The sequence below is a fragment of the Malania oleifera genome, chromosome 1 (assembly GCF_029873635.1).
Source record: "Malania oleifera isolate guangnan ecotype guangnan chromosome 1, ASM2987363v1, whole genome shotgun sequence".
NCBI classification, from domain to species: domain Eukaryota; kingdom Viridiplantae; phylum Streptophyta; class Magnoliopsida; order Santalales; family Ximeniaceae; genus Malania; species Malania oleifera.
In genome coordinates this window covers 58,805,777-58,833,712 of record NC_080417.1, presented here as the reverse complement: position 1 = coordinate 58,833,712, position 27,936 = coordinate 58,805,777, and the positions used below count along the sequence as shown (strand labels likewise).

The window sequence follows — 27,936 nt, the reverse complement described above, 5'->3', positions numbered from 1 at the left end:
TTTCTTTGTGATTTTGTGTTTGTTACCTTTGTTACATTTTAGCATTTAGCAAGTGAGTCAATTTTGCTCGACTTCTTTGTTGTGCTCAGGAGTCACTAGTGTCTAACGGTTACGAGTTTTTGCGCATTGATGGTGCCACAAAAGCTGGTGACAGAGTGAAGATTGTCAACGTTAGTGTTCAACTTGAATAAATTGTAAGAATAATCTGTTAGTGTGTGTGTGCTTTTCATTTTTCATATATTTTCATTTTAACATTTGTAGGATTTCCAAGAAGGTGTGGGGGCTCCTATATTTCTTTTGACATCTCAAGTTGGTGGTCTTGGTCTCACACTCACCAAGGCAGACCGCGTGATTGTGGTTGATCCAGCTTGGAATCCAAGGTGTCTTAAAACTCCTCTCTTTTTTTGAGCATGTTCATCACAAAAAAAATGCTTGGCAATTATTTTAAAACAAAAGGAAAGATTTTTAATTTGGATATATTGAAGGATTGCTCTGTACATACACTTATTTGCAGGCTGTACTTCTTTCTTCTTCTTGAAGGTGCAGGAACTTCAATGGTTGGTAATTCGAATGAATGCATTTGGTTTGGACCATGTGAATTAGACATGGGTTCGTGTGGATTAGACAAATGAACCTCACTTATGTGTCCATGAGTATCAAGAACCAATTCATCTCTATAATTTTGCTGGGAAATCTCCACTGACTCAATTTAATGCAATCTAGTGGTAGAGATGGTTCAGTATGGAGGATATTAGATTGCTGGAGAGGTGCCTTTTATACTTTAGGCAGTTGGAGTACCTTGATTCAAGCTTTCCTTTCTTTTTCCTGTTTTTATTGTTTGTCCTTTTGGGTTCTTGTTGAAGTTGTTCGTGAGCTAGAAAATGATGAGAAATTTTTTTGATCTTGGGTAAGATCCAACATAAGAGATTATTTTTTAGTATTTAAGAGTATCTCTTTAGTGAGAAAATTGTTGTCATGCTTGCATCAAGAATCAAACTTGCTTTGCAGCATGCTTCATCAGCAACCAACTGCCAAGAATCTTCTCTGGGGAGCTTTAAAGACAGAAGGCTTCCAATGCTAATTCTTCATTGCAAATCTCTATTTTCTAGAGTAAATTTCATAGTGTTCTTGATCATTTGAGATCATTCTTTTCTTTTCAACATGACTTTCTTAGTTTTTATGAGAAATCTTAGCAGTATAATCTACAAAAATTAATTTCGTTTTGAGGAAAAAAGGAAGCTTTTTCAACATTATAAAGAACAACAAAAAAACTTCATTGTTCTATTTGTTTATTGGTTGGGGAACAGCAATGGATTACCAAGGAGATACACTCACTTTATTCCAGAAAACTTCAAATCCATATGTGAGATTTTTAGGGCCCCAAACCATTTTATTTTGTTACATTTACATGCAAACAACTACAGCCATTTCCTCTCTTTGAAGAAGATTCTGAATCGGGGGGCCATTGAAATGATGTGTATAGAATGGTATGGAGGCCTTGAGGTGGAAGAACTTTCTCAGAATGGCGGAGGGTCACATAAGGAGGAGCAAAGCAAGTTTAGCAAGGGCGGCATTACAAGAGGTCGTAGATGAGGCAAAGTATAGGCGTTTGGATTGTGGTTCTATGAATACATATCATGGGTTACGGTGTTTCAAAATGCCTAATAAAGTTTACTAGAGGACAATTTTCACTTGGTTATAGGCTTGTTGGTGGTGAAAATGGAGTTTTTCTGGTGAGGGGAGACAAGGAAGGCTAGAACTCAACTTTGGCAATTTTTGTAAAGGCAAGAAATTAGGGATGCTGCTAGCAAATTTTCTTTCTACGAGGAAAAAATTTCAAATAATAAGGATGGAGATAAGCACTAGTTTATCGTTGAGGCCCATAATTTTAGGCCTAGTAAAGGAAAGTCATTTAATGGGGTAGGATGGTAAGGCCCGGTGTGGAAATTTGAGCTTAAAACTTTGTACAAAGACCTATGTAGGGTGTCCTAATGGGAGCCAAATCATGCCAACTTCAAAGAGTAGTGGGCTAGCTACTTTAAGCCCAATTAACAAATCCACACAACTTAGTCACTCCTAGCCTAATGGGCATCTTGAGAGTGGGCCTACGACTATCCCTGTTGTACAAGAACGTCACAAGCTTGTAGTAGCTCTGGAGAGGTTGTCGTACTTTACAAGTTCCAAGAAGCTAGGAGTTGTAATGTAGATTGGTATTTTTTTTTTGGAATATAGGGGAGTTGAGGGGAGGCTAAGGGGAAAAAGGGATCTTTTTGATGAAGGTAATGATGGAGGAGGTATGTTGGAGCATAGTTTGGTGCTACATTGCCTATCAAAGGCCCATGTGAAGGCGAATGAGATGGTGAGGGCTGGGGGGAAGAAACAAAGAGGAAGGGGAAAGGGATCCTTTTGTCTAATCGGTTAGAGGCTATTTTATTAGAGAAGAGTAGAAGGAAATGAGGATGATGAATCTCCAATATTGCTATTTTGAGTAGGATTCATTATCGGAGCAGTGGTCGAGTAAAGAAGTCATGGTTTGTCGGTGTGAGGAGATTTTGCAAGATGAAGGACGAATAGAACATTAGGAGCTGGAAAAGGAAGGGTGGGATTGTACTTTTGAGACCTAGTGCTAGACATTCATTGTAATAATGTTATTAAGGGAATTCAAAGTACAGATGAGGTTCGATTTTCAAAGCAACCTATGCAGAATTAGATAGAATTTGATTCCAATGCTTCATCTAATTCTCAACTCTTATCCAAATGATATGGTTCATGATCTTGGTGATGAAACTATTAAGATTTTTGTAAAACAAAAGGCCTAACACAACAATAGGTCTCTCCCTCCATTTATAATATATATCAAATACATTCCAATGATCACAATCGCCTTACTAACTCTCATTTATTAACACAACATTAACACAGTAGTAATACTTAAAAAACTAAAATAGCCCATCAACACTCCCCCTCAAGCTGAAGCATAGATTTCATATGCTCCTAGCTTGTTACAAATAAATTCAACACGAGCACCCCCCAAAGCTTTGGTGAACAAATTAGCAAGCTGCATATTGTGCTTCACATAAGTGGTGGCAATGAGCTTTTGCACAAGTTTCTCTCGAACAAATTGGCAATCAACTTCAATGTGTTTTGTTTGCTCATGGAAGAATGGGTTGGAGACAATATCAAGAGCAAATTGATTATCACAGTGAACTCCATATATCGAGAATGTCAAAAACCCAATTCTTCCAACATTTTTTCAACTAAACAAGTTCACATGTAGTGTGAGCCATGACTTTTTACTCTGACTCAACTCTTGACTTGACCACTACAATTTTTATCTTACTCTTCTAAGAAACCAAGTTATCGCCAACAAATATATTGAACCCAGTTGTGAATCTTTTGTTTGAAGTTGATTTGGACCAATTTGCATATCTCTAAGTGGGACCCTGATCTCAATACAAGAGACCTTTTTGAGGTGTACCTTTGAGATATCTCAAGATGCAAATTACTGCATCCCAATGACTTGTCTTAGTAGAATTTATAAATTGACTCAGCATTTGTTGCAAAAAAATGTGTCTGACTAAGTGATTGTAAGATAATTCAACTTTCCAACAAGTCACCAAATTGTCTTGGTTAGGCAACAAATCACCCATATTCGACACTAACTTGCTGTTAGGATCCTTGAGTGTATCAATCGGTTTGGATCCCAACAACCCAATCTCATCCAAAAGATCAAGAATATACTTTTTTTGTGATTGTGGTGTGGATTTGGTTTTTTTAGAGGAAATAATTTCCAGGTATTCAAAGAGATTGGAATGTGATGGCTTCTTATAAATTCTTTTCCCATTAATATAACTTTCTTTTGCTATCTAGAAAAAAAAAACGTCCTTTGTGAGGAAATAGTTCCTGTATGAGATGTGGATAATTCTATACTCTAGAAGTATTTCAATTGTTCCAAATATTTAGTTTGAAACTTTGTTTGTTGAAAAGATTTTATGCTCTGAATTCCTTGATCATCTTCACCTATAATTACAATATCATCCAGATGCACAACAAGAAGAATCCTACCCTATGAAGTATGATGATAAAACACAGAGTGATCCTGTGCACACTGTTGAAGGCCAAACTTAAGTACTACAACACTCAATCAATTGAACCATGTTTTGGGTGGTTGTTTTAAACCATTTAATGCCTTCTTGAGTTGATGCAAGCTTGATTCCCCTTGAGCAACAAACTCATGTGGTTGCTCTATATAGACCTCCTCAAGTTGCAATGTAAAAAGACATTCTTCACTTCTAACTAATGTAGAGGCCAGTGACAAGTGGTGGCCAAGGAGATAAGCATACATAGTGATGTAAATTTGGCAACCTGGAAAAAATGTCGGAATAATGCAAACCATACACCTGAGTATACCCCTTAGCAACAAGACGTGCCTTCAGACAAGCCATAGAATTATCAGGGGTGCCTTTCATAGTATATACCCAACAGCAACCAATCACAGATTTTTCAAGAGGAAGAGATACCAATTCCTAAGCATCATTGTCTTGTAAAACCTCGTCAACCAATGTATTCCTCCACCTAGAGTGAGCTAAGGCTTTGGAAACAGATTTAGGAAGGGCAACGGATGATAATAACAAAACAATAATAGGAGGGTGATAAGAGGTCATAGCAAACAAAGTTGGAGATGGGGTGTTTTGTGCATGTGCATTTACCTTTCCAGATAGCAATGGGAGGATCAAGATCATGGGAAATATGATCATTAGACGAGGAAACTGAAGATGCGGTAATAGAAGCTAGAGGAAACTCTCTTCCTTGGAGTCGACGTCGTGAATACATTTGCAAGTTAGGATAATAGAGACAATGAGAAGGACTTAAACTACAAGGAGACATTGGTGGATGATTAGGTAAAGACAATAAACTAAAACTTGGAAAATTATGTAGAGGAAGAGACTCATGGAGACCAGAAGCACTTAGGGACTGAGAGTTGTATGGTGTAGACTCAAAGAAGGTAACATTGACAGAAACAAATAAGTGATGCAGAGTAGTAATGGTATCCCTTTCGAGTGGATGAGTAGCCTAGGAAGACACATTTTATAGTACAAGGATCCAACTTATCCACCATGGGAGTTTGCTGATGAAAAAAGGATACTCACCCAATTGTATGAGGAAGTAAAGAGAATAGAGGTGAATTAGAAAAGAGAATAGGGTAGGTCATTTTACCATTGAGAATAGAGGGCAGCATCCTGTTAATAGGATAACAAGTAATAAGTACAACATTGCTTCAAAACACTTTAGGTACATGCATTTGATAAAGTAAGGTGCAAGTGATTTCAAGGATATGTCTATTTTTTCTATTTGCGACCCCATTTTTTTGAGGAGTGTGGGCATATGATGAATGATAAACAACAGCAAACTGAGTCATATAAGTAGTGAATTGACTCCAAAGTATTCGAACTAACAAATTGAATGAAATCTTATTTCAGAATAAAAGGCACACAATATATGAAATAACTCAAAACGATCTTTTATAAAATATAGCGAAGCCATCCTTAAATAACCGTGCACAAAGGTTACAAAGTATTAGAAACCCAACATTGACGTAACTTGACTAGGTCCTCAAACATCAGAATGGACTAACATGAAATGGCTTGCTGCCCGTTTATTGATTCGGGATGCAAAAAGGAGAGGATGATGCTTTCTTTACTAACAAGACTCACATTCAAGGTTTGACACAAGGCTCAACTTAGGAACTAGGTGTTCCAATATTTCCAATGAAGGATGACCAAGGCGACAATGAATTTGGAGAAGTGTGGCAGCAACAGTGTAGGTGGTAGAAAGAGATGGCGGCTCAAAGTGATTAAGTACACCAGCTTCATGCCCTTTTCTAGTCATCTTCCTTGTCTTCAAATCCTAAATGGCCAGGATATTGGGGAAGAATGTTATTGAACAATTTATGGATTTGGAAATCTTGCTAACTATTATGAGGTTGAAAGGAAACTTGGGAATATACAAAACGAAACGAAGAGAAATAGAAGAAGTGGGATTTACAATCCCAATTCCCTTAATGACAATGGTGGATCCATTAGCAAGAATAACATGAGATAAGTTTTCAGGATTCTGAAGAGTAGAGAAGAAATTAGTATATCTGTGATATGATCAGTGGTAGCGGAGTCTATAACCCAAGGACTAGGATGAGACGTATTGCATGACAAGCGAGCTGTAAAGTTACTTGTTTGAGCAAGGGATGCAATGGGAAAAGAAGCTTGCTATGACGCTTGCTACTGTTGGAATATGGAACTCATCCTTTAACATAGATGTAGTACGTTGCTCCGCACTTAGCCCAAAAGGTGTGGGGTGCTTGTATTGGCAACATGTGAAGGTTTATAATAGAGATCCCAACACTGCTCAATAGTCTGACTACCTTGTCCACAATAAATGCACTTGTGAGGAGTGCCACTACCTCGTTTATCTCTTCCACCATGGCTGTTCGAACCACATTGATAACTTTTGAAGTTGCTTTGTTGAAAACTAGAGTCATCCTACGTGGCAAATGCCATTCTCTTAGAGCCAAATGCAATAGCAGGGGAATGTGTGCTGGAGGAAGCATGGAGGACATGAGAGTAAACATTGGTAAATGGTGGCAACTCATCACTACCAAGTGTTTGGGATTGGGTTGCCTCTAACTTGGGTTTCAAACCCCCTTGAACTTGAAGATCTTTCATCTTCTCTATGCTTTTGCATCTCACGAACAATGACGATTATAGGTTGCATGATGTTAAGCTCCTTATGAATACTCTTCATCTCTCCAAAATAGTGTGTAACACTCCTATATCCTTGTTGTAACTGAAAGTATTCTAGAGATAAAACATAGATATGTGTAATGTTACTAAAGTACAGAAGCTTGGCGTAATCCTAAATCTCTTTGCATGCACCTAGATGCATGCATATCCACATATGGAGTTCCATTGAGTTTCACGGGAGGGAAACAATCAAAGCGTCTTCTTGAATCCACATTTCTTTTCTCTTCTCATCAGAAGGCCCATATTCGAAAAAAGTGGTCAGATTTTCCTAATCCTATTAGATAGACCTTTATAGACTTAGACCACTGAACATAATTCTTCTCGTCCAACTCTTCGGTTGTTATTTGTGGTAGCAATGAAGGAAGCATGTTTTTGGGATTCATAGGCTCCATCCCAACACTCTCAAATTAGACCACTGCAAAACAAAAGGAACAATCAAAACTAATTGGAACCACCAACAAGGTGGTTGGTGAGCCTTAATGGGGAAGTCATTAAAATTGCAAGAGGGGGTGTAGGGCTTAGGAAACTAACCTTGAAGTTGAGTAGAGAGCTAGGTAGGCTTGTCTCCTTAGTGAATTATGAGGAAGGTGATTGGGTAATACTGGGGTAATTAATAAGACTTCTCTCTCTAGAATGTTCGAGGGGCTAGGGAGTAGTGGGAACCGTAGTGTAGTGAAAGAGTTGATCAACATAGTTTCTCTTGATATCTTGTTCATTTAGGAATCTAAAATTGGGGTTTTGGATAGTTATTTGGTGAGGAGTATTTGGGAGTCTAGGCTAAGCATTTTTGTATTTTGCGCTTCCTATAAAGCGTTAGGGGGCAAATTATTTTGTGGGACCCTAGCATACTGTGTCAAAGATTGCATAGTTGTGTCTTTTTCTCTTTCTATTTTGTCAAAAGAGACGAGGTTTGGGGATTGTTAGTTCATGTTTATTTATGAGCTAACACTTTCATCCATGTAGATTCTCTTTCTGATTAGGTAGCTAGTCTTTGGCCTTTGTAGCTTGGATTAAGTGGTTGGAAAGGATTTCAATGTCATTTGACTCTCTAGTGAATAATGATAGATTATAGGCTTCTAGGGGCGATTAGAGGCCATTTGATTTCTTTATTTGGGATTGTGGGCTTAGAAATTTCACTTTGGTTGATGGTCATTTTGCTTGGGTAGCTTCTGGTTGTACGATTGCTTCGTCCCCCCGTATTGATTGCTTCCTGTTTACTAATGATTGGGAAGACATTTTCTTGAATGTTGTTGAAAAGGTTTTTGTTAGGTTACTTATGAATCATTGCCTTGGCGGATGCAAATTGCGTTCAATAGGGCCCTACTGCCTTTTGGTTTGAAAATATGTGGTTGACAAATCCTTTTGTCAAGGAATTTGTTATGAGTTGGTGGAAAGCTTATGGGATATTTTTTGTGGTTTGGTTATGGAGAGGATAAGAGGGATCTTGTAAGTTGGGATGCAATCAAGGGACCAAAACTTGAGGGAGGTCTTGGGACAGTATTGGGGTTTCTAAAAAGTCTCCTTACTAGGTGATTTCCTATAGAGTCTAATTGCTTATTGCGCAAGGTAATAAAGTGCAAGTATGGTATTCTTAGGAATGGGTGGGATACTAGGGGGAGTAGCATTGTTTCTTTTGTGAGCCCTTGGAATGCTGTATTATAGGAATTTGATTATTTTTTCACTCTCATTTATTTTTGGTCTTTCTGTCAGAATTGGGGATAGGGTTTGTTTTTGGGAATATATTTGGGTGGGTGAGACCTTTGTTGGATTTTTTGGTGGCTTGTTTGTATAGACAATCAACCATTCATAGCACATCAGTTTTAGATTTCAATTCTTTTAGGGAGGTCTTGTATATTGGGACTTCAATTTTTTCAAGAGTCTCCATGAGGGAGGATGGTAGTAGGAGGGGGGATGCTAGGCTTTGGTTGCATGATGTGTTTTGAGGGGACAGAGACTAATTTTCATTTATTTTTGCATTGTGAGGTGGTGAGAGAGAGAGAGAGAGAGAGAGAGAGAGAGAGAGAGAGAGAGAGAGAGGATGCTAGGCTTTGGTTGCATGATGTGTTTTGAGGGGATAGAGACTAATTTTCATTTATTTTTGCATTGTGGGGTGGCAATATTTGTGTGGAAAACTGGTGAGGTTTGGGTGGCACTGCAGACAGTTCATTTCATAGCAGTGCATTTGGAAGGAGTAGGAAAAAGAAAAGGTTTTGTATTTGTGCAGTTTATGCTATTTTGTGGACACTTTGGCTTGAAAGGAATGTTAGAATTTTTAGAGGTCTGAAGAATCTCTGAGTTTGATTTGGGAGGAAGCTGTGTTTTTGGCTTCCCTTTGGGCACATGCTTTTGTAATTTTTGAGGGCCTTATGCTGTCAGATATCCATAGGGACTGAAAGGCAGCGTTAATGTAAATCTTTGTATTTCTCTTTTCTTGGTTTTTGGTTGAGACTTTTGTTGGACTTTTTGGTGGCTTGTTTGTATTGACAATCAACCATTCATAGTGCATCAGTTTTAGATTTCAATTCTTTTAGGGAGGTACTGTATATTGGGACTTCAATTTTTTCATGAGTCTCGATGTTGGAGAGAGAGAGAGAGATTGAGAGAGAATGCTAGTAGGAGGGGGGGTGTGCTAGGCTTTGGTTGCATGATGTGTTTTGAGGGGACAAAGACTAATTTTCATTTATTTTTGCATTGTGGGGTGGCAATATTTTTGTGGAACAATCTGTTTTCCTGTTTTGGTGAGGTTTGGGTGGCACTGCAGACAGTTCATTTCATAGCAGTGCATTTTTGGGGCCTTGGAAGGAGTAGGAGAAAGAAAAGGTTTTGTATTTGTGCAGTTTATGCCATTTTGTGGAGACTTTGGCTTGAAAGGAATATTAGAATTTTTAGAGGTCCGAAGAATCTCTGAGTTTGATTTGGGAGGAAGCTGTGTTTTTGGCTTCCCTTTGGGCACTTGCTTTTGAAATTTTTCAGGGCCTTATGCTGTCAGATATCCATAGGGACTGAAAGGCAGCATTAATGTCAATCTCTTGTATTTCTTTTTTCTTGGTTTTTGGTTTGTTCTGGAGGATGCCTTATCCTCTTTCTCTGTTATTGTTTTCTTATTCTTCTTTTAATGAATTTTTTTGTTATCTTAAAAAAGAGGGCAGTTTTTAGGGGTAGGCAGGTTTTAAATTTATGAATATCCTAAGTGAAATACAATGTGAAATTGGAGAATATGATGTTTTTGGTAACTTAAAGGTAAAGAAGAATGCTGTTCTTGCTAAGATTGGGTATTTGGACAGGCAGAGGAGTGTGGTTTGGCGGATGAAGAGGATAGGGCTGGAAATCACCTTAGTAATGACTTGGATTTGATCCTTTTTTGAGAAGGTATTAATTGGAGATGGAAATCTAGTTGTTGAGTAGGTAAGGGGAGGAAATTGGAATTCTAAGTTGTTTTGTATGGTAGCCAACAGAGCAGGAGGAAAAGCCTTATCAAAGAGTTGGAATTAGACTTGGGGAGTGTGCGTGATTCTAAACAAATAGGGAAAAAATTATTAATTTCTGTAGGGGGCTGTACACTGGGAGTTGTGTGAACAAGTTGTTGTTAGAGGGTTTTGATTGATGTCCTATTAACAAGGACCTTGCTGTTTGCTTAGAGATATTTTTTGATGCAAAATAGGTTAAGGTGGCATTTTTTGTGATGGAGAGAGATAAGGATCCATGCGCTGATGGTTTTATTTCAAATAGTTGAGAGGTGATTTGGGAGGATATTATGGAGTTTGTTCTTGATTATCATTGGAAGGACTGGTGGTAAAGAGTGTGAATTCTACTTTTATTACTCTTGTTCCTAAGAAGAAGCATTCTAGGAGGATAAGAGACTTTTGATCAATCAGCTGGGTTACTAGTGTTTACAAAATCTTGGCTAAGGTTTTGTTCAATGAGCTTCAGGGGGTATATTACTATTGAACAATCTGAATTCTTAAAGATAGACAAATTTTAGATGTTGTTTTGGTTGTGAATGAAGTGGTGGAGGATGTGTAGAAGAGGAGGGGGAGTGGAGTTTGGCTCAAATTGGATTTTGAAAAAGCCTATGAAGTGGTGAGCTGGGTTATATATATAGATAGATAGCAAAGAAAGGTTTGGTAAGGCCAGGAGAAAATGGTTAGAAAGGTGTTTATCCATGGTGATTATGTCTATGAGTGAATGCTCAACCATGGTAATGGTTTAAGGCCTCCTAGGGGTTGAGACAAGGGGAACCCCTTACCTCTTTCAGGATTATATTTGGGAGTGGGTGGTATGCATTAATAGGGGAAGGGGGGAGCTTGAGAGTTTTTTCTGTTTCAAGTGTGCACCATTTTGACTACCCTTTGACTTATTTGGATCTTCCCCTTGAAATCGATCCTAACTCCTATGCCTTTTGGGATCTGGTGGTGGAGAGAGTGGGAAGTGAGTTGTTGGGATGAAAGAGGGCATATTTATCTTTAGGGGTTCAAATTACTCTCTTCAATGCTGCTCTTTCTATATTCCTATTTGTTTCATCTCTTTTTAAAGTTATTGTGAGTGTGGCTGCTGCCCTAGAGAGGCTTATAGGAGATTTGTTTTTTGGTTTGATGTAGGGGAGGGGTGGAGGGGTCATCTTGTTAGCTGGGATTAAGTTAGAAGACCCAAAGGGGTCTATGGAGGTTCCTGTGGAGGTTGACTCCTTATGGCACATGGTTATTAGAAGCAAATATGGTTTGCACTGGAATGGTTGGGATACGATAAGAAGGGGTAATGCTTCTCATGCAGGCCCTGGAAGCTTAATTTACAGGTTGCTCATTTCTTTTTCCATCTTGCTCAATTCCAAGTTGGAAACGGGAATCTCATTCAATTTTGAGGGGACAAATGGGTAGCAGAGGTCTCATTGGAGTCTTTGATCCCTAGTATTTACAGGCTTCCTTTCATTCACAATGCCTCGATTAATGAATTTTATTCTTCGGACGGGTCTCTCTTTTTTGAGATTTTCATCTTTTCAAAAATCTGGGTGGGAGAGAGGTGGATGATCTGCCCACTTTTTTATGTGCTGAACTCTTGTTCAGAAGTTGAGGATTTAGATCAAGGATACTTTTGGTTCTTTTTCCATAAAATCCTTTTTTCTCATTTGTTGAAAACCTTGAACTCTTCTTCTTTTCGATTGAACAATTTTATTTGGAAGGCTAATGCTCCTTTCAAGATCAGGGCTTTCATGTGGGCTCTGGCTCTATCAGGCCCAATACTAATTGTTAGAAGAAATAGGCTATTTTAGTAATTATGTGGTGTAAGTAGGGTAATTTTTTTTTCCCAGCTTTTTTATTGTTAATATATAAAGGGTTAGACCTGGATCTGAATGTAATTCCAGGAAATTGCTGCCTCCTCCTTTATCTTTTTTTCTTCTTCTTTTCTTCTCTTCTTCTTGCCTCCATCGCTAACTTTTCAACATGATATCTGAGCATTAATATGAAAATCTGATTTTTCTGTTTTTTTTTTATTTTTTATTTTCCCTCGAGTCTTATTTATTTATTTATTTATTTTTTATCTTCCCCTAATCAGCTCTCAGATCAGATTTTCTGGTTGGTTTGAGAGTTGTTTAAGGTCACTTTTCATCTTGGTTTTGCCGTGCAGCATCCCTGGCAGGGTTCTGTGTGTGTTCATGGTGATGCTGATGTGAAGTTACACTCTGTTTCTGGTATCTGCTGTTGCTGTGCTGCTGTTCGCTGTTTGGCTGTAGCATGGCGATGCTGTGTGTTCGTGATTGGTTGCTGCAATCTTGTATCAGTTTCTGGTGTTTCTTTTTATTGGTGTTCAAAGATTTTATTTCCTGCTCTAGCCAGCATTCAGTTCTAGTTGCTGCCAGCCATGATACCTGTAGCTGCTGTGCTGTCAGGTTGTTTATCAAGTGCCTGTGGTGCTTGTTATGGGTTGCCCAATTCCGCATGGTAAATCAATTCCTCGTAAGATGTTGTAACTTATGTTCAGTAGTTAGAGTGGCCCTTCGAAGTTCTGAAGTTCTGCTCTGTGCTTGTTGTGCTGCCTGACTTCGCATTGTTACTTTGTTGTTCATTCCAGTACTAGTGTGCACTTATTGTAGCATACTGGGGTGGTTTTGATGGCCTCTATAGGGAGAGCTTTGACTGTTACTGTTAACGTACAGATCACTGCCATCAAATTGGTTGGATCCCAACTACTTGCTATGGTCTCAGGCAGTAAATGTGTATATTAATGCAAAAGGGAAGTCCAAATATTTGTTGCATTCTTTACTTGTGTGGTTGTGGTATAGCATGGAGCCATGAATTACTGCAAACATGATGTTTCGTAGAACAACCAGAGGCTGTATAGTATCATGTCCGCGAAAGCTTCTCACAAGGTATAATTGAACTTGTGTTTTTGACCTTTATGAGAAGTTTTCCATATATGACCAAGAAGGTTAACCTATTAGTGAGTATTATAGCACTCTAAAGGGTATGTTGGAGGAACTTAATATTTATCAACCAATCAGGTTCTCACCGGTGAACTTGTTCTTTCTATGAATGAAGTATTTGCTAGACTCCAAAAGATCATCAAAGATGGCTCTCAATCTTCTTGTTTTGCTTCGACACGTGATAATTCAACCATGGTTAGCAGTACACTTGGTTGGGGAAGTGTTAGGACGATTTTGGGTTTTGGATGGTAGTCATGGCAAAAGTAGTGTATCAGGACAAGGAGTTCGTCAAGGCAATCTCGCCTTTGCACACATTGTGGCAAGGACAACCATACCATTGATTGGTGTTGGGATCTCCATGGGAAACCTACTTGGGCCAATAAGTCTTTTGCTGAGGGTGATTCTAAGGTTGACACTTCCAGTGCACTTGACTATTCCACTAATGAATTGAGTACATCACCTGCTGTGTCTTGATAAGAGTATAACAATCTTCTTTGCATCATTCAACAACTACAAATCCAATCTTCTACATCTAGTGCTAGTGTGGCCAATTCAAGTACGATCGGGCTTCTTGCCTCTTCATCCTCCTTATGATGGGTTATTGACTTTGGCGCCTCCTCCCATGTGAAAGGTATTCCTAATTTATCTCAGTCTATAAAACCCACTATTTTACACTTCAAGGTAACTCTTGCCGATGGTTCAATTACTCTAGTCTTTGGTTGTGGTTGTATTTTTTTGTTTCCTTCTATTCCTTAATCTTCTGTCATGTCCGTGCCTAAATTTCTCTTGAACCTGTTATCAGTTAGTCAATTAACTAAATCACATAATTGTTGTGTGACCTTCTTCCCTTCTCATTGTGTTATCCAAGATCTTCGGACAAAAAAGAGAATTGGAGGGATTAAGAAGGATGGTCTTTACTATTTCAATGGTGGTGGTGGTAGATCCAGTTCTTGTCATGCAACTTCTTCAATTTCTACCCATGACATTTCTTTGGACCAATGTCATGCTCATTGGGTCATCCGTCACTTCAAAAAGTGTAGCAAGTTTTTTATATGTTCAAGCCTATTTCTCGTTTTGAGTGTTCCGTGTGTCAATTAGGAAAATATAGTAGGGCATATTTTCCATCTAGAGTTGGATCTTTTAGTAAATCATTGTGTTCTCTTATTCATTAAGATATTTGGGGTCCATGTATAGTAAATAATTTGATTGGTCATCAATATTTTGTGTCTTTTGTATATGATTTTTTGTGTATGACCTAGATCTATTGGTTAAATGATAGGTTTGAATTTCTTAATGTATTTACTCAGTTCTATGAGGAAATAAAACCTAGTTTTGAATTTATGAGCCATATGATGAAATTATGGGAAAGGGTAATTGAACAAAGAATAAGACCAGAAACGAGGATTTCAAAAAATTAATTTGGTTTTATTCTTGGGAGATCAACAATAAGAGTTATTTATCTTTTAAAAAGTTCAATGGAAAATTTTTGGGAAAATAAGAGAGACTTGCATATGGTCTTTATTGACATGGAGAAAGCATATGATAGAGTACCTAGGGAAGTTCTTTGGCGGGTCTTAGAAAAGAAAGGAGTATGTAGTAGATACACTGAGGTCATTAGGGATATGTATGATAGAATAATGACTAAATTTAAGATTGTAGGAGGGGAATTTAGAGATTTTCCAATCACAATAGGGGTACATCAAGGTTCTACTTTGAGTCCTTACATTGAGTGCTTATATTTTTACTTTAATGATTGATGAACTTACTAGGAATATCCAAAATGAGATCCTTTGATGTATGTTGTTTGCAAATGATAGTGTTGATTGATGATAGTAGCGTGGAGTGGAATCTAAGTAAGATCTTTAAAGAACTGCATTAGAGTTTATAGGTTTTAGGATAAGTAGGAATAAGACATAATATTTGAAATGTAATTTCAGTAATGCGAGGAATAGTGGTGGTGAGAAGATTAAACTTGATAATCAAGAAATTATTAGCGCTAATAGATTTCAATATCTTTGCTGTATTATGCAAGTGGAAGGGGAAATAGGTTGGGTAAAATGGAGGAGTGTGTTAAGCGTGTTGTGTGATCGTAGAATACCCTTAAAATTAGAAGGAAATTTTATAAGAAGACTTTAAGGCTGACTATGCTTAAGAAACATGTACAAAAAGTAGAAGTCGCTGAAATGTGAATGTTAAGGTTGTGATATAACGTTAAAAGTTAAAATAAGAAATGAGCATATATGCAATAATTTAGGCATAGCACTGGTCAAAGACAAGATAAGGGAGGGGCAACTTAGATGGTTTGGGCATTTGAAGTTCAGGCCTTGTAGAGCACCTGTGAGGAAGCATGAGTTAGTTATTTTTTTTGGCATGAAAAGGGGTAGGGGTAGGCCTAAGATAACTTAGAATGAGGTAGTGAGGAAAGATTTGTTCTTAATCTAAAAGATGAAAATGTTCTCGATCGTGTGAATTGGTGGAAAAGGATTCATGTAGTTGACCACACCTAGTGAGACTTGAGGCTTATTGTTGTTGGCATTAATATTCAAATTTTTCGATATGATAATGCACTTGAATTTGTTCAAATTTTGAGCTTTAGATTTTTTTTGACCAAAGGAATTATTCATCAAACATCATGTGTACATATCCCTCAGCAAAATGGAGTAGCTGAATAAAGAAATAGACATTTATTGGACATAGTGCGGTCTCTACTCTTCTATCTGCATGTTCCTAAAATTCTTTGGATTTTTGCTCTTTTTACAACTTTTTTTTTTTTTTTTTGCTTAATAGGATGCCTTCCAATGTTCTAGGGGGACAAATTCCCTTCTCTGTCTTTGTTGGCTACTCGAGAACTCAAAAATGATATAGATGTTTTAATCCTCACACTTGAAAGAAATATGTTAGTGTAGATGTTACCTTTTTTGAGGGTCACCTAATTTCACTAGTGATGGGTCCTAATAAGATGAATACATTTGAGCCCATCAATGACTTCTGGCTCCCCCTCGTGCATTGATCCTTCGATCCTTGCTATTATCCGTCTAGAAAAATCTTGATCCTTCTCTAGATCCATTAGTTATTGATCTAGAGAAAAAATTTTGGGTGTATGAATGGCGGATGACAAACACAAACACTGCTACCATTATAAAGTCGCCCCTTTTGCCCTCAATTGTTTCAACTGCTAGTTTTGGAGATCTACCCTAGTGTGAGTTGGATTTGTCGATTGTGCAACAAAAAGTTACTCGAACATTTACTTAACAATTATCAGTTTCTTATCCTATTGCTCATTTTGTTTCAGTTTAGCACCTTCCTAGTCCTATACGTTCTTTTTCTTTGTCAATGACATCTGTCTCTATTTCTTTTGGACATGTTGAAGCACTTGCTAACCTTGGGTGGAAGCATGCAATGGATTTAGAAGTGGATGCTTTGAGCACTAGAGAGACATGGAATTTGATGGATCTTCCTCCTATTAAGGAGTTGGTTAGATTCTGTTGAGTCTACATTGTCAAATATCCTCCTAATAGCTCTTTTGAATGACTTAAGGCTCGAATGGTTGCCAAGGGTTACACTTAAACATATGGTATTGATTATTTTGAGACCTCTTTCTTGTTGCTAGACGTGTATTGTTCTCATCTTATACCAAGTGGATGTGAAGAATGCCTTCTCGTATGGAGATTTGCAGGAAGAGGTATACATCAAGCAACCTCGTGGGTATGTTGCTTAGGAGAATGGTAAGCTATGTAGGCTGCACAAGGCAATTTATGATCTTATCTATCTCTTGAGCTTGGTTTGAGAAATTTAGTGAGGCGGTCTCTACATTTGGTGTCATTTAGTGCTACTTTGATCATTCGATCTTTGTTCGCCAAAATGAGCTAGGTGTGGCGCTTCTAGTAGTTTGTGTTGATGACATCATCATCACTAGTAGTGACCAAAGTGGGATTATAGATGTTAAGCAATGGCTTCAAGAAAAATTTCAAATCAAGGACTTGGGTATGCTATGTTACTTTCTTGGTATTGAGATTGTAGTGTAACAAAAGGTTGAATCTATCTCAGATGAAATATACCTTGGACTGGCTAAGTGAGGCTGGTATGTTGAGAGCTAACTCGGTTGATACTCCCATGGATCCCAATGTAAAGCTATCTAGGGATGTTGGACTAGACTCTGAACATAAAAGTAGATATAGGTTGTTGGTTTGCAAGTTGATATACTTGATTGTCACTACACCTGACATATCTTTTGTTGTGGGGGTGGTGAGTCAGTTTTTGGAAAATCCCAAAAAATCACATTGGGGTCCTTTTTGTAGGATTCTAAGGTATTTCAAAGGCTCTTCTAGTAGAGGTTTGATATATAAACCAAATAGAAACTGTGAAATCATGGGATGCTCTAATGTAGGTTGGGCTGGCTTAGCTGCTAGCAACCTAATGTTTCATGAGAGGACAAAGCACATTGAATTTAATAGTCATTTTGTTAGGGATGCTGTGTTGAAGGTTGTAAGGACTCCATTTGTGAAATCTTTGGATCAATAAGCCAATGTCTTCCCAAAGGCTTTATTTAGGCCTACCTTGTCTAATAGTTGTACAAGTTGGGTTAAGTGATATTTATAGACCTCCAACCTAGGGTGTTAGAAGAAATAGATTGTTTTAGTAATTATGTGGTGTAAGTAAGGATATTTTTTCTTTCTTATTATTAATATATAAAGGGGCAGACCTGGAACTAAATGCAACTCCAGGAAATTGCCGCTTTCGCCTTTCTTGTTCTTTCTTATTTTTCCTACTCTTCTTCTCACCTCCATCTTTAACTTTACAACACTAATGTTTTTTGTAGGTAAGGAAGGCCTTATGATGAGGCTATCAGTATATTGCATCATGTGTTTGTATTTGAGTGAAACTAGCGATCATTTGTTTCTCTATTGTTGGGTGGCTAAGTAGGTCTGGGCCTCTCTCTTCTTAGTTTTTGGTGCGGAAGGCTGGGAGGTGCAACATAGAGGGGTGGGGCTAGGGTTTTCGGAAAATGGGATGGAGTACTGTTGGGCATGGGATGGGAGATTGAGATTGGATGTGATGCAATAAAGCTGTATATTTTTATTAAAATTATTAAAATGTTATATATATATATATATATATATTATAGATGTACCGGTTTGGTTTGGTTAATCACGTTTATTGAATGGGTGGAACTCAAACCTAACGATAGCCAAAACAATTAAGTACTCCGAACATGGGTTCAGTTTGTTTCAGTTTTCCTTGCCCATTTCTAGTTGGGGATCTAGTGATTTAAGACAATTTATAGATATGTGGTTCGTTTGTCATGTGAAATAATGACATTATTTCTCTTCATTAGGAGTGATTGTTCGAAGTTGTTGTTCATGACGATTTTTTTAATAAATTATGGAATTTGAAAGATTGAAAGCAACTAATATTTTTACTTAAAAGGATTAAGTCTATTGAGTTTGAGCTTTTTCTATCAACAACAACAACAACAACAACAAGTCTTACATCCCATTAGATGGGGTCGGCTAGATGAATCCTTTTCCTCCGATTCACCCAATCAAGAGTGTTTTCTCTGGGCAATTTCTGTCACTTGAATATTAATATATTATCTTTGTGAAAGGAATCAATTTTGTCAGCATCTGGTATGTGTTTGGTATGCTCAAAATTTGTACACAAGCTCGAGGATATGTCAAAGTAGTTAGTTAATCCCATGATATACTCATATACTGATAGATTGTTGTTTATTTTAAATATATTTTGGGGGAAAAACAGTTTATAAAGTTTCCCTGCCCAACTGACTATTGCTTTCTTTTTCATCTTCAGATCCTTCAAATGGTTCATATTGTTAAACACTTTGGTTTTAGCTTCTCTTTTTTTTAATTATTATCTTCAAACTGGGTCTGCTTTCATAAAATTTTGCATATATATAGTTTATTGTTTTTTCTCTTTTGCCTTTTGTATTAGTGAACGTAATTCCGTAACTTCTGGGCTATGATTTATTTATTCAGTTCTTTATCATTGCAGTACGGACAACCAAAGTGTTGATCGTGCATATCGCATTGGGCAAAAGAAGGATGTTGTAGTATATAGATTGATGACGTGTGGGACTGTTGAAGAAAAGATTTATAGAAAACAGGTTGGCAAGCGTTTTTCTACTTACCATTTGATAATATGATTTTGTTTTTGCTTGCTAGAAACAAATCCCTAAGATGGCTGAGATTTCAATTAGTTTCCTAAAAGAATCAAAAATTACGTGGCAGGCAGTAGGATGGGTTTTGTATGAACATTATTACATTACTATTGTTGTTGTTTTTGTTATCATTAGTATGATATTTTTTTTGGATGGATTCCTGTCAGCTCACATGGTTTAGAGCTTCAATAGATTGGAGCTTTTCTAAATCCTGTTTGTACTTGGAAGTATAATTTTTTAAAAGCAGCATATTTTTGAGTGAAAATTATATTTGCTTCTACATGTGGATGTGCCTCAAAAAAGCCCCTTAGACATTTACTGTCTTATTCTCTGTAATAAAAATGAGCAACCATCCATTACCTCACAAAATCTGATCAATCATAGTAATCAATGAACTTTGAAATTCTTTGCAATTTATGGTTGCTTGATCAAAGGGTCTTGTATCATGGTAGCGTTGTGACATCCCTAAATGCATAATTTAGATATTCAAGGGGGGATTGTTTAAAACTGCAACTGAGCACAAAGAACAAATTCGATACTTCAGCCAGCAGGTATGTATGGTAATATGTTTTGTTTAACTTCCATGATCCCTTGCTTTTTGCTATCTAAACGTGTTATTTTGCTATGCTTTCAACAATGCTTTCAGGATCTTAGGGAGCTTTTCAGCCTCCCCTCACAAGGCTTCGATGTATCCCTTACTCAGCAGCAGTTACATAAAGAGCATGATAGCCAATATATAATGTATTGAATCTTTAGAACTCAGAATTATAATCCATTAGGGGATAATTGTTTATTCCATTGCATTTTGAGTTATATAAATTATATTATTATTGTTAGATTACCACTTTATCTAAAAGCTTAAGCTATATGGTTGTGGGCCAACAATGTATGTCAAGCTTTAACACTCCCCCACATGCGCAGCCCAACAGCATGTGCACCCATTACAGGGACTGCAAGAATCTTAAACACATAGTAAAAGCGGGCAATAAGATAGAGCCGAAGACCTCCTGGTAACCAGCTCTGATACCATGTTAGATTAAGCAGGCAATAAGATAGAGCTTAAGACCTCCTGGTAACCAGCTTTGATAACATGTTAGATTTCCACTTTACTTAAAAGCTTAAGTTAGTATTAAGTTTTAACAATTATTGTTGTTGTTTTTTATAGTTATTGAAGTAGGCTGTCCGGTTATCTTCAGTGCCATGAAACTCTGGGAATCATATGGACAGCCCCCCCATGCAATCAATATGTCCAAAAATGATATGTACTATACGAGAGCACTTGGCTCGGGTTTTCTTGTTGAAAATTTGGGAGTGTAGTAAGTGGAATCTTTGATGCTCATGTTTGGAACTCATGGGAATCCTATGTAGTAGGCATCTGGATTCCCTAGGAGTGCAAGCTGCCCTCAAAACATGAGTGTTCGATAGCCACCTCCCCATTAGATAATCTTGGATTCCAAAAAAAATCCAACTTCATAGGACAAAATTATCCCTCCCATTTATTGCTCTTGAGTGAGATTGTCCATTCTTGTTTACCTCCCATTTATTGATCTTGAATGAGATTGTCCATTATAGTTTACTAGTAATGATAATTATTGTTGTTGTTGTTGTTCTTATTCGATATTATTACTAATACTAAAACAATATTAATATTATTCAAGGTCTTAAATTTCAGTTCCAAGAAAAATTCCAAAGTATATAAATTTCAATGGAAATTTCAATTTCGATTTGAAAAAAAATGATGGAAATTACTTGTAAAGCATGGAATTCTTTTATGGAACTTTAGAAATAGTTAATAGACACAATAATATAAGTTTTACTAGAAACATATTACAAATTAAATATATCTATGTTGTGTATGAGGTGCAATAGTTGTAATACAATATGTGTATTAAACATATTGTAAGATAATGTGTATTAAACATGTTCGGTTAATAAAAATGAAATTCATAATTTAATTAAATATTATTTATTATGCAAATAAAGAGAATTTACTCATGAATGGTTAAATAAAATGTTGTTGCAAGTTTCTCATATAATTTCTAAATCCCTTGACATAATCTTTTGTTTTAGTAATAAGATAGGATATATTAAGTGAGAAATTTCACTTCGCATGTGATTCTTACATTTGAATTCCGAGGAAACTCATCCTATGGTTAAACTTTCAACAAGTTTCGCTGAAATTTGTATATTTTCATGAATTTTTGGATGGTTTGCTGAAATTTCGACAAAAAGTATGTAAGACTGAAATAAACAACATATCGATTTTGAGATCAATGGAAAGGTGAAATTTCGATAGAGATTTTGACAATTTCATGGAAATTTAAGACTGATATTATTACAAGAATGTTGTAATATTACTATTTCTACCAGTTGAAAATGGGTATTTGGTAGTTTTAGTGAAACAATATCAAATATCCATGTTACGCCAAGCATTATGAATGAGCATGCTAAACAAAAATATTCCCGTTGATTAGAAGTCCTATTCCTGGGGTAAGATGCCTAGGAAAGGAATTGAGAATAACCTTGCGCCAATGTCCCCTATGGATGTTATTGAACTGCTGTTTGTTTTTTTTTTTTTACCATATTTTGGTATTTCTGTTAAGATTACTCATAAATTTGGCAATTTTTTTTTTAAATTTGCAAAAATATTTTGAATCTGTTCCTAATATTTGGAAAGGGTAATTAACAGCCTATTTGGATACTTGCAATACTTCATGAGTTAGTGATTAGACTAAAGATACCCTTGTATCTAAAATTGGACAGGAGCTTATTATGAATTATGGATGTGGAGAAAATATTAGTACTTACTCTGGTGTTGCTTTAGAAGGCTGCTTTGAAAATGGGGAAAATCACATTTTGTCTTTGTGATGCTGCAAAGGGAGAATAGAAGAAATTGAGGAGAGAACGGAAGAGGAGAAAGTAGAGGAAAGAAAGAGGCACACTTGGTGGAAAAGAATTCATGTTCACTTCAATTCAAATTCATCAATAACTACGTCCTATGTGGCTTTCACACACTTTATAAGAAAGCCAGTAGTACAAGAAATTCCACATATACCCCTAAAACTACATGAAATAACTAATACATTCTAAAATACACTTATATCACAAACAAGCCGACACAACACATAATCTTACTATAAGCAACCTAAGCTAAACATAGTAAACAACTAATTAACCAAGCTCATTTGAGCTTAGGACCCAATAATCCATTGGCACTCTTCTTGGACATAAGCCTCCTTATTGGGTTGAAAGGGGAAGCTTACTCATCCATGAACTCCTCTCGTAGATTGGTGCGGTTTTATGAAGCATCTAAGCACAGTTCACTCGCGTGTATCAATCAAGAGTTTTGCAGCCACTACTTAAGGTTTATCTGTCCGAACTGCAGGTGCTGCTATCGTGTTTCTGTTCAAGGAGATGAGGCTGGAAGAAATTCCCACCTATGGATCATGCTCTGTATTCCTCAATGCATTCTGTGTCAATTGAGCTTGAACTTTTTAAAGCAAACTGATGAGCATCACTTACTTTGAAAGGTTGTTGCAAATTTACTCAACCTTGAATTGCCAATTGAAGACCATCAATATATCCTCTTGCCTTTTGAGATCTTGTTTCAGCAAGGCTACTCCTTTGTGTCAGTTGATGGAACTTCTGCACCTACTCTTTCACACTCGTCCCATGCTTCCCAGATTTTGCATTTACTGGGACAAAGTCTACTCATAGTCCCTGGTAGGAGTTGTCCCTTGAGCTTCTGCTTCATTTTATTCCACTGCCTGATCTTCCTTTTGCCCTTAACTTTATGATCATTTTGGTGATGCCTTGGTCAAGTAGAAGTAGCTCCTCCAAATTTTGCAGCCACCAGATTAACTCACTAAAAATATTTTTTGTAATTAAAGCAACTCTCTATGCTGTCTATTCTGTCCAGGAATTCATCAGGTTCCATGTCACCATCAATTTCTGCAATTTGGACTTAGACGCTATATTTCTGTAGAATTTTGAAGGGTATGAAAACTTAGACCGTCTCAGTTTTCTTGCCTTGCACTGTGCTGAAGATGCCTTCTACCTCCAGAACTACTTCCACTGCTGGAATCATCACTTCCATGCTCTGGCAATGATTGGGTTCATCTTCAACTTACTCTTACTTGGTCATGATCTCGTCGTTCCATCTGCTTGATTATTTGTGTGAAGAACCAACCCAAGATTTTGAATTTGTTCATGTACGTCATGCAGCATGTCAACAGTTGCATAAGTCCTGGCTCTGCTGCTGTCTCTTCCACAATTGCTAGAAGCCATCATTAAATACTCAAAGAACCTGCTTTGATACCAATTTGATGCACTGGGCTTTGTGGAAATGAGATCCTATTGCATGGAAATGCAACAGTAGAGGGTATGGAAGGTGCCACTAGTGTATCGTCAACCCACATTGCAAATTTTGAGGAAAGTTTTGAACAAATCATAATTAGTATAAAAAATGTAAGGGGAAAATTCTGTATGTCACTAAGGATATATACAATGGAGTAATGACTAGCATTAGGTGATGCGAAACCCCAAGAATGAACGTCCGGAGACCCCAAATCAGATTTATCAAAACTCCAAACCCAAAATAAGATTCGACATGGTAGTGGATCCTTGACCTATTGCTTGACGTGAAGCACAAACCAAGAATATCAAATTAATGGATGAATGCCACAAAGGTAGCACCTTTGATAAGTTCGGTGAAAGTTCAATGAAGAACTTGAAGAGAAATAAACCTCACTTGGAATTGTATTCAGCCAAAATATTCTTTTCTCAATACAACATAGTGTTGGGTACTTATAGAAAATAAAAGAAACCCATGACATCAGCCCAGCCAATAAAAATAAGCTATGACATCAATCTGACCAATAAAATAGCCCCACATAACCTTAAGCATGCCATGTCATTTAATGAAACATGTGCAAGTCACATGTCATGCTTAATTGACACAATTGACCTACTATTTAACCCGTACTTTAATTAAAACAATAAAAATTCCCCAAAACAGTCCCTATTGGCTTAAGGTTCCAGCTTCACACGTCTTTAGACAATTTACCATCTTAGGCTCTTCAAGAAAGTCCTTTTCTTTAATGTCCATGGCCCTCATTGACTCTTGCTCAAGCAACTTCTCAATTAATCCTTGTGTAGCCTCCTTGACCTTCTTGGCTTTAGCTTTTGTGATGGGTCCGCTTGGCATGTGCAGATCATCTTGTGCAATCAGAGCTTGCCGGTTTATATCATTAGGACTACTAGTGGAGAGGCTAGTAATTCCCAATCACAATAGGTGTATATCAAGGATTTGCTCTAAACCCTTATCTTTTTGCTCTAGTGATAGATGAACTTATTAGAAGTATCCAAAATGAAGTTCCATGGTGCATGTGGCATAGAATCTTAGTTAGAATTATGGAGAGAAGCTTTAAAATCTAGAGGTTTTGGGATAAGTACAAATAAGAAATAAAACACAAATATGAAATGTAATTTTAGTCATAGTAGGAGAAATATTGGATAGAAGGTTAAACTTGGTGGTCAAGAAATCAATAGCGCAAGTAGATTTCAGTACCTTAGTTCTATTAAGCAAGCTAAAGTAGAAATTGAGGATGTAATGCATAGAGTTAAAACAGATTGAGTAAAATGGAGAAGTGCTTTGAGTATGCTGTGCGATCATAGGATACCCTTAAAATTAAAGTGGAAATTTTATAAGATGGCTGTAAGACTGGCTGTGCTATATGGATCATAATATTGGGCCACTAAGAAACATTATATCCAAAACGTGAAAGTTATTGATATGAGAATGCTATGATGGATGAGTGGTATAATGTCGAAAGATGCATTAAGGAATGACCATATTTATTGTAAGTTAGGTGTAGCTCCTATAAGATAAGGGAGGGACGACTCACAGATGGGTTGGGCACCTACAATGTAGGCCAAATTGTGCATTACTGAGGAAGGAGTTAGTTACTGTCATAGTCTTAAATTTCCACGAAATTGTATTGAAATGGCAGTCGATTTCTGTTTTACATATTTTCCATTAATTTTCATTGAAATTTCAACAAATCATTCGAAATTTATTGAAATCTTGAAATTTTATCTAAACTTATTGAAGTTTTAAATTTAGAATGAAATTTGCTTGAAATAAAAATGAGATATTTAGGAGCGGAGTGAAACTTCTTTATTAATTTATTTAATTTTTTATTGAAAAGATTATTACAAAAGCTTTTGAAATTATATGAAAAAATAAATTTACAACATTTTTTATCTGACCATTCATGTCTAAATTATCATTATTTTTACAATAAATAATATTTAAATAATATAGTATTTAATTTGTATTAACTGAATATGTTTAATGCACATTATCTTAAAAATATGTTTGATACACAAATTATATTACAAATTTTCCACCTTATACACAACATAGATGTATTTAACTTGTAATATATTAGTCCTAAACTTGTATGGTTACATCCATGGTCTTAAATTTCCACGAAACTGTCGAAATTTCCATCGAATTTTCCGATTTCCGTCACCTTCGAAATCGAAATGGTAGTCGATTTTCATCTTGCATAATTTTCGTCGAAATCTCAACGAATCATCCGAAATTTATCGAAACCTCGAAATTTTAGTGAAATTTGTCGAAATTTATCGAAACCTCGAGAGTGAAGTGAAATTTCTCTTTTAATTTATTTTATTGAAACAAAAGGTTATCACAAGTGCTTTTGAAATAATATGAAAAATTAAACTTATTGTAATATTTTATTTAACCATTCATGTCTAAATTATCAATATTTGTATAATAAATAATATTTAAATGATTTATGAATTTCATTTGCATTAACTAAATATGTTTAATCTACATTATCTTACAAACATGTTTGATACACATACTATTTTACAACTTTTCCACCTCATACAAAAACATAGATGTATTTAATTTGTAATATATTAGCATTAAAACTTATATTTTTATGTTTGTTAACCATTTCTAAAGTTTCACAAATAATTCCATGCTTTACTACTAGTTTTCGTTATTTTTTTAAATTGAAATTGAAATCGACATCGAAATTGAAATTTCCGTCGAAATTTCCGTACTTTTGGAGCTTCGAAATTTGAGTCGAAATTGAAATTTGAGACCTTGGTTACTTCTATTATCCATTTCTAAAGTTTCATAAAAGAATTCCGTGCTTTACTTCTGATTTCCATTATTTTTTCAAATCGAAATCAAAATTGACATCAAAATCGAAATTTTTGTAGATATATCCATACTTTTGGAGCTCACAATTTCAGTCGAAATTGAAATTTAAGACCTTGATTATTGTGAGGCCTAGTAGAAGGGGTAGAGGTAGACGTAAAATAACTTTGAATGAGACAGTGACCAATGATTTAATAGCCCTGAATTTGTTGGAGGAAAGTACCTATGATCGTGTATATTGGTGGAAAAGGATTCATGTGGCTGACCCTGCCTAGTGGGACTTAAGGCTCAGTTTATTGTTTGTTGTTGTTGTTTTCTTCATTATTTGGACTAACATAAGTATACATACATGCCATCTTTGCACATTAAATGTGACTAGGAAAAAGGACTATACTTGGTTACTGCTATTTTGACTCCTCTAGACTTAAAGATGACACATATTGGAGCTCAAATCATAAAGAACTTTGTAAATAAAGTTGGACTCAGGAAATGATGCAATTCATAGACGCCTAGAAGATAATAAGGACATGAAGACAACAATAATTTTTTTTTTTTCGATAGTAAAAGAAGAATTTGATTAATATAATAGGAATATACAGTGCTGAGAATAAGACATCTCCTTAAAATGGTCTGGAAAATCTAGATATAGAACGTAAAGAAACAGCTTGAGAACAAAAATGCGATAGAAAAACCAACATGAATATAACACTCCGACACATCACGCCAATTGTGCTTAGCTAGCGCACCCCCTTAAAATTCCCCAGCCCAACACACCAAAGAGAAGACAAATAATGTACCTTTTCCTAAACCAGCAAATGAGATGATTTCTTCCCCCAAAAGATTTGCGCATTACGTTCCATCCATCGCCCCCAAAAGACTGCAAAAAAGCACATTCCAGAGCATTGCACTTTCTTTTTTCCTGCCAAAACCAGTAAAAGAAACAGCTAAAAGGTCATCCACTGCCCTAGAACTCTCCCAACATTTGCACAAAATACCATATAGCTTATTCCATACCCTCCAAGCATAATCACAACGAAAGAACAATTTCGATGTAGATTTTGAACAATTATAGCCTTTAAAGGTCTCCTAACCTGCAGCAAGTTGTTGGTATTATTTCTAGTAAGCGCAACCAACTAGATGAAGGCCTTGATTTTAAAGTGGACTTTGGCATTCTAAATGGTTCTCTAGAGAGGAAAAGATAAATTAGACCTACTCAGAAAATCAGAAAAAGATTTGCAAGAGTAAACCCCCCAAAGGATCCAAAGACCAAGACAAACTATCCTCCTCCAAAGAAAAATGGCAGTTATTCGACAAGACTAGCAAAGAGGATGGCTCTACCATCTCCCTA

The 27,936-nt window shown here is 36.5% G+C and overlaps 1 protein-coding gene across 1 annotated transcript in view; it reads left to right on the top strand.

Annotated features, from left to right (window-relative positions):
• LOC131153202 (protein CHROMATIN REMODELING 24) overlaps nt 1-27,936 on the top strand; it is a 72,307-nt gene that overhangs the window by 29,879 nt on the left and 14,492 nt on the right. The window contains exons 14-18 of the mRNA XM_058105356.1: nt 90-170; nt 262-380; nt 19,225-19,336; nt 19,873-19,941; nt 20,037-20,131. Of these exons, the coding sequence (XP_057961339.1) occupies nt 90-170; nt 262-380; nt 19,225-19,336; nt 19,873-19,941; nt 20,037-20,131 (476 nt within the window). The remainder of the gene's footprint in view (nt 1-89; nt 171-261; nt 381-19,224; nt 19,337-19,872; nt 19,942-20,036; nt 20,132-27,936) is intronic.